We start from the raw sequence: 11568 nt of genomic DNA, 5'->3' as shown, positions 1-11568 counted from the left end.
CTCCCCTTTAGTCTATAAATCGGGGTTCCTAGGAGTGAGGGCATCCAATGTCAAATATTAATGGTGCCGTAATACTCCCTTAGGCTCGGGTCACATAACATTTTTCCCATATACATTTCATGTCACCATTTTGAAAAAAATATAAACAAATGCCGTGGAAAGGCAGAGACTTTAGTGAAAGAAAAACAATGTACGCGTCTCAGTTTTTTGTCGGATCGAAAAGCAAGGTATACTACACTTTTTGCAAAAAGAATGGCGACCGTATAAAACAAGTACCCTCCATGGCATTCGTCTGCATGCTTTTGAACTTCACTGGAGAAACGTAACGTGAATATAACCTAAGAGACTATTGTGACACCATTGTGGCCATCTTATACAAATGGCGACAAGTATATCATTATAGAAAATCCACCACAGCCATATGCCAACCGCAAAATGGCTGAATGGAAAAGCAGGTGTAGCCACATCATGAAAACTGCCATCCACAATTACGGCTGTGCAATGTCAACCGTGATGTGGCCAGGCGGATGGCGAAGGACCTGGAATCTTGGGGCCTGAGGTCTGGAAGCTCCATGTCTGGTGCACATCCATGGCTTGCATTTGATTTCTGTGCATACTTTTTTTTTTTTTTCAAAATGGAGACATAAACCATGTAGGAAAAACGTGATATGAGACTAGCTTTGGGCCAATTGCACATGGAAGTATTTGGTCTGTTGAATGCAGACCTGATGTTATCCATATTCCCCAAACCAAACGTTGAACTGGGACCAGACTTAAAAGCAACACAGCCATCAATGATGCTTGGAGTCCCTGCCTCTGTGGGACTACCTATACCGAAATTGTGACTGCAGTATGGAACAGCAGTCATGTGGGGAGGCAGGGACTCTGAGCCTTATATATGACTAGCTGGTACCCGCGACTTCGTCTGCGGTGATTGTAACAGTGGGTATATATAGGCATGGGTAAGGTTTTCGTACTGTGTATAAAGTATGGGATATGAAATGTAACTTTGTATCTTGTTTTTGCTGTAATTCAGCGAATACGTGAGACTTTTGTGTTGAAGTTAACTTGTATTTGAGCTGCTATACGGTGTTGTGAGAAACTGTACATAGTGACTTTGGGACAGAAGTATTTGAAGTTAACCCTTTCCCGCCGATGGCATTTTTTGATTTTCGTTTTTGACTCCCCTCCTTCTAAACCTCATAACTTTTTTTATTTCTCCGCTCCCAGAGCCATATGAGGTCTTAATTTTTCCTGGGACAAATTTTTCTTCATGATGCACCATTATTTATTCTATATAATATACTGGGAAGCAGGGAAAAAATTCAGAATGGGGTGGATTTGAAGAAAAAATGCATTTCTGCGACTTTCTTACGGGCTTTGGTTTTACAGCGTTCACTGTGCAACCAAAATGACCTGTCCCCTGTATTCTATGTTTCGTTACGATTCCGGGGATACCAAATTTATATGGTTTTATTTACATTTTGACCCCTTAAAAAAAATCCAAAACTGTGTTAATATATTATTTTTTGAAAAGTCGCCATATTCCGACAGCCGTAACTTTTTTATACGTGCGTGTACGGGGATGTATAGGGCGTCTTTTTTTGCGGGGCCCGGTGTACTTTGTAGTTCTACCATTTTCGGGAAATGTTATTGCTTTGATCACTTTTTATTCAAATTTTTATCAGAATCAAAACAGTGAAAAAATGGCGGTTTGGAACTTTTGACCATTTTTCCCGCTACGGCGTTTACCGAACAGGAAAAATATTTGTATAGCTTTGTAGAGCGGGCGATTTCGGACGTGGGGATACCTAACATGTATGTGTTTCACAGTTTTTAACTACTTTTATATGTGTTCTAGGGAAAGGGGGGTGATTTGAATTTTTAATCCTTTTTATTTATTTTTTTTATATTTGTTTTACTTTTTTTTAAACTTTTTTTTTGCATTTATTAGACCTCCTAGGGGTATTGACATGGGTGGGCGGTGTCGCGGATTGTCAGAGCGGTGGGGGTCGGCAAACATGGCTGCTCCGGAGCGTTAAAGAGAGCCTCCTGGAGTATCGTTAAGGTGAGGGGCAAAGTGGTAAAGTATATGTATATGAGATTGTGTGGGGTTAGGGGCGAGGCTGTAGAGGGCAATATGAAGTTTGTGGCTTGCTATGGTCCAAAGTGTGTGAGATTGCAGAGATGGTGGTGTGAGTTTGGGTTTTGTGGGGGTCCTGGCACAAACGTATGTGCGCTATTGTGAGGAAAAGTAGCCTATTGTTTAATCGGGTGTATTAACTATGTTTGTGGAAAATTTCAGCCAAATCGGTGGAGCGGTTTTTCCGTGATTGAGGAACAAACATCCGAACATGCAAACATCCAAACACACAAACCCACAAACTCACAAACTTTCACATTTATAATATTAATAGGATTGTGTGCCTGGGGTCCGGGTCCCAGCTACTAAGTTCAGTACTGGAACTACAGTCACCATCCAATCTGTATTTCACAGGCCAATTACATCCGTGTGAAGCCCTTCTTAGGGTACAACACCTATATTGCCAAGGAACTTATTGGGGAATATTCATTAAAACCTGTACCTAAGTTTTATGGTGACAAAAAAAGCTCATGTTTTAGCGCAAGCCTAACTTGTGAAAACTTTTGCAGTTTGTGTGCTTTTGCACCGCACTCAACTCTTGTTTTAAAAAAAAGCATATTTATTAGATTTTTTTTTTAAAGGTTTAAATTACTCCTGAATTATAACCAGCTCCGAGTTGGCATCTCTTGGATTGCCCAAGATATGCCACAAGTATAAAACGTGCATATTAAAGTAATAGTACAGCAGGGCAAGTAGCAGGTTGGAACTCTACTGTTACATCACCAGCTCCAGCACCAGCTCAGATGCTGAACCAACACCAGATGTCTGATTTTTCCATCAGATCAACAGACAATATGTATGGGGTCATAGAAAGGAATGGGTCACTGTGCTAGCCGTGAAATACAGGGCGAGCACACTTACAGTGCACATAAGCATATGCATGAGGCCTAAGGCTGTGTAAAAAGAGCGTGTCAGTGCCGCCATCCACAGTAACAGGTCTAAAGTAAAGATAGTATAGTTATTCTCATGATGTCACCAGTGGTGCAATGATTTATGGGGTACACTGATTTACCCACTATATACATTTATCCCCAGAACAGGTCCCAATGCATGACCACTGCTCTATTGACTTCTATTTGGCTGCTGGAGATTGCCATCCTGGTAGTTCAATAGAACTGAATTGAACGACTCCCCATTTTCGTGATCAAGCAACCCCTTTAATGGTGTGCATCAGGTTTCCATTTGGATAGGTCAGGTAGTAATAAAAGTTAGAGTGATCAATGGGTACCTGCTGGGTGAAGCCAAGTCCCAAATTTTGCCATGGTAAGACTGACAAGTTGAGGATTTTTCTCTGCCAGCTGGATAAAGATATGGTGAGCTGCATTAAGATATTTCTACTTGTTAAAGAGGACATTTCACCACCTCCACAAATTGTAGCTCTTTGCATTTTTTAATAGGATCTGCCCTACTGATTCCGGCGCAGTTGGAACCTTTTCTCTAGCCCTCTCTGTCCTGGAAAATCAGTGCAGTTAGTTTTGGTGCCTGATATGCTACTTAGCCTCTGTTCTGTCAGGTGTACGGTGTTAGGCAGGAGAAGGCAGGGGGTGTGATTCTGAGCCCGTGGACTAGCCCATGACAAAAACCAGCTGAAAACAGGTGGCCGGGCTGCTTACAACCTTTCAACCCTCAGAAAATAATTGATATGTCGCATGTTCAAAATCTGAAGAAGTCATAGCCAGTGGGCTCTTCATACCATGTGGAACGGCTTACTGGCAGGCTCTGGATACAGATTGTACTCTCACGTTGTACCTTGTAAGTGCACTTTGTCCAGTGTAATAAAAGTTTATGCAGGAGTAACAGTGAGTCATACACTAGTGATATATGAGTCTTCCAGTAGCTCTAGGAATATTTCATGAGAGATCACAAATGTAGTGAAAGTTGGTCTAAAGTGCCAGCCGATAAAGATGGCCGTACTCAGTATAGAAATCTAATTCTGAAAAATTGGCAACGATCTAATATGTATGGAGTTGGTTCGACATAACAGGATTAGGTCAAAGATAGATTCCAACATGGCTAATCCTTAGGTCTCCCATGAGATGATTGCCTCCAGGGTAAGTGGTGGTATCTTATTTTATTCTAGTGCTGGAGTTCTGGGTTCAAATCCTGCCAAGATCAACATCTGCGAGGTGTTTGTATATTCTCCACATGTCCAAAAGTGCTGCAGTATATGATGGTGCTGTACAAGTAAGCAAAATGAATAATGTATGCTGAGCCATTCCGTGTATGTGTATTTATGGATAGGTCGAGGAAGAATGCCATTGACTGTCCTCTATCTTCTGTGGATGGGCACATTCATGAGGGATTGTGACATCTATATGATGATTTATCAAGGCTAACCTGTGAAGGGGCATGCCCCAAGGAAATCCACAGTCACCATTGTCATCAATGTGTTATATGGACAGCCTATTGATGTGTAATGGATCATAAAGTATGCTTCATTTGTCCCATGGTGTTGGCTGCAGAAAAATATAACACCTTCTGCTGGGGTCCCCCATGGTTTACAAGTAATTGCTGGGTTGGGGCTAAGAGATGCTCTGCGATCTGCTTGTTTTTGGATGACTATTGTAAAAAACTACACTGGACAACCCCTTTGAGAAGTGACAAATGCAAGGAAGTATGTCCTGTGACCAGTCTAATCCGTGCTGAGTGGTAGGAAGTCTTACAAAGGGGATGGAGAAGTATGTTACTTGTTTGACATGCATGTTCTGTATGTGCACAAGATAGCTAGGTGTTTGTGTGCTTGTTCATACGTATCATCCTGTACTTACGGCAACATTCTCTGCTATAAGATCTCAGGGAGTGTATACGGTTCTTAATTTCTATGGCAACTTCTTATATTCTTTATAATTAATAGTTGGGATACATCATTCCCTAAAATAGAATCTTCAGCTTCTGCAAAACCTCTTTACAAGGTGGAATGACCATCACATTATTCATTTATGGAATAAAGGCTCAAGCACATGGGCGATTTCGTCATAAAGGAAGGAATGGAACAGAAAAACCTCTGTTATACCTCTGAATGAAATCCCAGGCTACAGGAGAGGTTGTATGGATCTTTATGTAAGCCTTATTAAAGGGAGTCTATCAGTGAGAAAGACGGTGTCAAACTAATGGCAGTTTCTTGTAGTCCAGTTTCTACACTTTCCAAAGATGCCTTTCTTATTATGCAGTGCGGCTCCATTTTCATTTAATCGCTCCCAACGACCCTTCATCTGCTTCCCCCTTTCCTTGAGTGACATCTCTCACTTTGCATTCTAATTTGCCTAAGACTACAGGACAGATTGTAATGAAAATGGAGCTGCAATGAGGAAGAAGAAAGATGTCTTTTCAAAGTGTAGCAGCAGCTGTACAAGGTACTTGGCTTTAGTCTGATACCAATTTTCCTCCTGGTAGACTCCCTTTAAAGGGATTTTCCTGGCTTCTGGGTCTGTTCACATCTGTATCATGAAGTGCTTGGTGTGTCACATGGTAGTCAGACTAACTTATGATAGGATACCTTGCAGTCCTGTTTTGGTATCATCATTTTGACATGAATCTGAACGTTGAGTTTTCAATACTTAATATTTATATGGTTACTTGGCAGTTTTTGTAAATTAATTTTACATTTAAAGAGGATCTTTCACCACCTTTAACATGTTCAGCTCTTTACATCATTTAATAGCCTCCCCTACACTGATCCTGGCACAGTGGGAATTTTTTCTCTAGCCCCCACCATTCCTGAGCAATCAATGCTGTTATCTTTGGTGCCTGATATGCTATTTAATCTCTGTACGGTCAGGAGGGCAGGGTCAGGCAGGAGCAGACAATGAGGTGCGATTCTGAGCTCTGACACTGGCTGCCTCTGATTGGAGCTCTGACTCACACCCCCTGCCTGACACCGCCCACTTGACATTACAGAGCTTAAATAGCACATCAGGCCCCGAAACTAGCTGCGCTTGTTACGCTGGAATGGTGGGGGCTAGAGAGAAAATTCCAACTGGGGCATCACGGTGCCTCAGTGGTTAGCATTGCATCATTGGAGTCTTGGAGTCAAATCCTGCCAAGGACAACATCTGCAAGGAGTTTGTATGTTCTCCTCATGTTTGTGTTGGTTTCCTCCCATATTACAAAGACATATTGATAGGAAAAAATGTACATTGTGATCCCTATATGGGGCTCACAATCTACATAAAAAAAATTAAAATTCCAACTGTTCTGGAATCAGTGGAGTAGCGACTATTGCTAAGAACTAGAATTGATGGATATGGTGAAAAGTCCTCTTTAATGTCCCCAAACTATTCCATTTATGAGCATTGAGTGTAAAACCGATGTGATTTATTATGTACATACAGAAAATGTAAGACTTTCTTAGAAATATCTTTGTTTTATTAATAAAATTGACAGACATATCACAGATGTATCTACACAATAAAGACAAACAAGGCAGTATGCAGATAATCTTGGACTTCTTAGTTCTTCTTTTTGAAGACCTGGTGACAAACTTGATCTTCACATGTTAGGTCCTAAAATACAAAGATACAATAGAATAAGTTATGGTGGTGTTCACATAGAACTTCTTTGTATAACATCCGGACATAATGATTGCTATGGACAACTGCCCCAATTTTTCTTTGTACTATTTTCGAGTCCCATGTTCCCCAGAATTTGACCCTTTAGCTGTATATGGAGATACACAGGATAGCACACAGGAGTTCTAGGGAATCCCTTGGAGGGGGCTCAAATTTTTGTTACATTATTTGGCACATAATAGCAGAGCCCCAAAGTTCTGGATGAAGAGGAACCCTTTTGGAACTGTTTTTATAGTCATTTTCCTGTCACTAGGGTCTGTTTCTAATACAATGATTCACAAATAATGCATTGATCCTCATTGATAATATGTCAATCAAAGTGGGCATACATAAGTTCTCTAGAGGGTTAGGTCCCCCTACAATTTTCACTGATGGACCCAAATAATGTAATGACGCTAGAAATACAAATCACATTATATTAACAGAATAGTAGAATTTCCTTAAATTTGTATCCATAGATTGTAATATGGTAACATGGCTTCTGGGATATTCCTGAAGGGTTTTTCCTGTTTTAAGTAAATAATACTTCAAAAGAATTTAGAGCTATTGATAGTCTATCCTATAGTCTATTTTGGAGGTCTGAACCCTGGGACCGTCGTGGTCATTCGAATAAAAGGACCGCACAAATCTGTACACGCTGTGCCTCTGTCCAGAGGACTTGTATGGACTGAGGTGCAGGATCTGGGGCAGTCCTTTCATTCTACTGATCATGGTGGTCCTGAAGGTTGAACACCCAACAAATATTTCCCATATACAGGATTTTGTAACCTAATTTTTACCTGCATAGTGCAACCAGCCCCATTCCCGTAAATAGGGGAACATGTGTTTTTACTTTACACAGTGTCCGCCCATTTACCTGGCTATGTAAAGGAAAAACAGCAAGGAGAACGCAGCACTACATCGGATTAGTGTACTCTTCATTCACTGTGGTTGATCATAACATGATGGCAAATCCTAGCCATTAGTTTATGAGATGGGAATATCCCTTTAATGATAGCCCATGGGTAGGCAACCTTCGGCACTCCAGCTGTTGTAAAACTACAACTCCCAGCAACCACCACCCAAAATAGCATTGAAATGTTGTCTGATAGAAAAAGGCCAGTGTGCAAAATATATGGTAGAACTGAAAATATGTGAAATTATTCCTGACTATGAGGTTAGACTTCACCCAGAAGTGGTCATTTGCAGTACTGTCACGGTATAAGGACCCTAAGCTCTTACCAAGTAAAGTTTGTCTCCCTCGATCCAGTGCACCCAGCCACGGTTCTTCTTCTCTCCCTTCTGGACACAGACAAGTTTATCGCCATCCCAAGACACCAAGGTCTGTAACATCAATGACAAAGACATCAGTTTCCCATTGTAACTAGTTATATAGATAAAGTCAGGCCATGGAAAGCCAGTAGTCACCTACCTGCACCACCCGGTTATCCAGGCCTTTAGTCTTCTCCTCAAACTCTACCCCAACAGTGTAGTTGAGCTCATAATTCCTGAACGTGCTGAGGGTCTTGGTCTGGAAATCATTTCCATTCTGAACAAGTTCTTTGGTCTGGGTCAGATGAGCAGCAATCTTCCTGGTAGCAAAGTCAATATCTGCGGAAAGAAATGGATAGGGAATTTTACTCATCATATTCTGCAACCCTTTTACAGAAATATTATCAACACTTTCCTAAGTAGGGCTCAACATCTAAATTCCCTATCAGTATGTTTTTTTTGGGTGCTCTGCATGTTCATATAACGCGGCTTCTGCTTATATCCCACTATCGTTCCATACTTGCCTTTTAGGCTATTTTGATTGACATGCTACTGTGGACTTTTACAATAATTGTACATTTGCAGAAAGACCAGCAGAGGGCACCACAGAACGGGTATTGCTATTCCAATGTAATTTACATGTGTATTCTGTCGCTAGTGCATCTCATGGTGCCCAGGACAGGGATTAAACAAGGTGCCTGCCAACCTGAAGCTCAGCATACTAGCTGTCAGATGGTCATGTGCTTGTCTCCAATACACCCCATTACCCATCAATCCCTAATGTTGTTATAATTTCCATTCTCTTCACCCCAAAATTCCCTACATCACTTGCGGAGTACAGTGTAGGGATGAGAGAACATTTTACCATCCACCTGACGCTGCAGGGAAGTGCTGACTGCAGTCACACAGTGTATACTCCCTATTACACGGGCTGCTTATTGGTCCAGTTATGGAGAATGAATGTCCCAAACAACAGTTGTTTCCTAACATTTGGCCCATGTAAAGGTGCCAGTAATAAGCCAAGCAAACATTTGTTGGGTGCAAACTATATAGAAATGAAAAATGAATACAACTCTATACAATATCAATGTTTGCAGTAAATGATTGGAAACATTCTTGCCAATATCCTGAGCATTGCTCTGTTTTATCTGTCCTAGCTATATTCCTGTGTGCCTGCACCGTCACCGCACCAGGCCAATGGAAAGTACTTACTGTACTTATTATCTGATACATACAGCAATATCTGCTGCACAAAAGCCGGTTTGGTTGTAAAAAGTAAATGGCAAAGCTTAGCTTTTCCTTTTAACCTATAATTCACTTTCTCTCATATGATGGTCAAGTGACAACCCACCACACATACCCTGATCTCAGCCCTTGTTCATACAATACCTGAAGTGCAGGTAGTGAAAAGTTATACTGTTTGGAGACAATGGGGCAAATTTATTGAGACTGGCATATTGAACACCAGTCGTAATAAATGTCCCGACTGGCACAAGAGCTGAGAGATGTATGAAGAGGCTGCTTCCTAAATCTGCTTATTGGACTTGCAACCGAATGGAAATCCATGTAGATTTCCACTGAATCTCAGAACACTGGTGTAAAAATGTGTTGGACGTAGCGTGGGCATCTCCCTGGATCTTTGCCCCGCTAACATTTGTAGAATGTGCCAGATGTGGCTTGTCATGGATTGGGACTCACTGTCTCTATATGCCAGTTTTCTGACATAGAGGGAATGTTGAATTTGCCCCTGTGTGCTAAATTTGTCCGTGCAATACCGCTATATCTGCAAGGTAGCAAAACTGTCCACCATGATCACCTGTTAGGGTACATTCACTTATGACAAAAATTTCTGCAACCGATAATATGTTAGACGAATCCAAATGAGGTTGTCTTTGCAGAATGTGCATGGATTTTTACGCTGTCAATTCAGATGTAAGAAACAAGCCCAAGGTCTGTAAATGTAGTAATGCCGCATGAGAACGTAGCGTTAATCTCAAAGTGAACAAAGTGCCCTAACACTTATATACTTCCCAAGTGATAACTCACTTTTTTTCAAGGATATCTCACTAATCCCTTTACATTTATAAAACCCTACAGAGGTCAGAGACTAGAATGTACAATACCTAATGCCTTCATGTATCCATCAAAGTTGTCATTGGTCTCCATGACCCAGGTGCCATTGTAGTCTGCAGGCATGATGATGTGATGGAGGTGGGCTGCTGCACGGACGGTATGGACAGGAGGGCAGACTGCAAGAAAACTAGACTGTGACAGCCGTTTATATGCGGTCGAGCACAAGGGTTCCTGGGATTCCGATAAAAGAGTTTCAAAGTCACAGATTAGTTGACAAGAGTCTTTATCTCTAGTAATAGGTCCATAGGTCGTGTCTGGAATATTATCTGGTTGATTTTATATTTTATTGCATGGGTGGACAGGCCCAGAGAGACATTGACCTTTTGAGCTGACCCCAATATTTAATATGGCAATTTTGTACCGTTTACCTTATGGGCTTATTCAGACGTTCTTTTTTTGTCCTTGCTCTGTCTGTGTACCAAATGGATAGTGCAAAGAGATATTTGGGAATATGGCATTAATAAAGTCCCTAGCTGGACTGAGCTATCAGCAGGTTCCGGCCTCTTAATAAGCCGGGGGCACTCCCATAAACCAGAATGGAAATATACGCCAGTAAGGAACTGGTATAGATTCCAGTTTTCTGGCATTTTAAAAATTTGTCAAGCTGAGACGTCTCTGCCTTGTCCCATCTTGCTGCCACCCCGCTTTGCCCACTTTTGAGCATGGGGCGCAGAACAAATGATGTGGCCCATCCTTGGTAGAAAAAGGGGTCACGCACCAAACAGGTGCCACAATAACACCCATCTACATCAAAGAGATGGGTTAATAAATTCCACCCATTATAAATGATATGTTAATTTACATGTCCCTTTTTTGGACCAATAATAGAAGAATGCACCATTATCGTCTAGTTTGTGCACAGAATTCACCCATTATAATCAATGGGTGCATAGAAACAAAGGACAGCACGTCATCCAAGCCATTGCTAAAAGAATAAGAAGTGGACAAAAAACCACATAGAACACATGCAACATTCATATACATGAAGAACAGTCCTTTTTTGTATACGCAAATTGTACATTCTTGTCTGAACATTTCCTATTCAGAATTAAGGTAGATGTAGGAAATGCTTAAAGGGTATCTTAGTAAAATGATGCTGGATAGAAATTTCGTTCTGGAGCTCTCTTGCTGGGGATTTTGTTCTGGAGCTGTTCACATGTACCGCAGTATTCTTTTTAAGGAGATATTCACCTCCGTTCTGCTGAGAACACAGTCCGACCTTCTGTCTGACCATTGGAATGAGTACCTGGCATTGGCAGTCTGCCAGTAGTTCACGTAGTTCCGTTCCCAGGAGGCTTTGCACCTCACTCACGAGAGTGAAGAAATCCTTGTGCAAACTGTCAGACACATTCAATGTACATTGAACATGTATTGCAACAAGTCACCTACTGTAATGATCAGAATGGCCGCCCCCCTCTGTTGTGCAGAGACAGCTGAGAAGGCAGTACATTCCCTTCATTGTAGATGAAAAGA

At 41.4% G+C, this 11568-nt stretch overlaps 1 protein-coding gene across 1 annotated transcript; it reads right to left on the bottom strand.

The window, feature by feature from the left end:
• Positions 1-6488: 6488 nt before the first annotated feature.
• Positions 6489-10237, bottom strand: RBP2 (retinol binding protein 2). Its single transcript, XM_075266761.1, has 4 exons — positions 10086-10237; positions 8123-8301; positions 7933-8034; positions 6489-6645 (listed from the first exon to the last, which is right to left on the bottom strand). Exons 1-4 carry the CDS (start codon positions 10156-10158, stop codon positions 6592-6594), a joined length of 408 nt encoding a protein of 135 aa, XP_075122862.1. The 5' UTR covers positions 10159-10237; the 3' UTR covers positions 6489-6591.
• Between the last annotated feature and the right edge of the window lie 1331 nt (positions 10238-11568).

The sequence above is a fragment of the Leptodactylus fuscus genome, chromosome 3 (genome assembly GCF_031893055.1).
Source record: "Leptodactylus fuscus isolate aLepFus1 chromosome 3, aLepFus1.hap2, whole genome shotgun sequence".
NCBI classification, from domain to species: Eukaryota; Metazoa; Chordata; class Amphibia; order Anura; family Leptodactylidae; genus Leptodactylus; species Leptodactylus fuscus.
The sequence above is the reverse complement of the archived record's forward strand: the minus strand, read 5'-3'. Positions and strand labels throughout refer to the sequence as shown.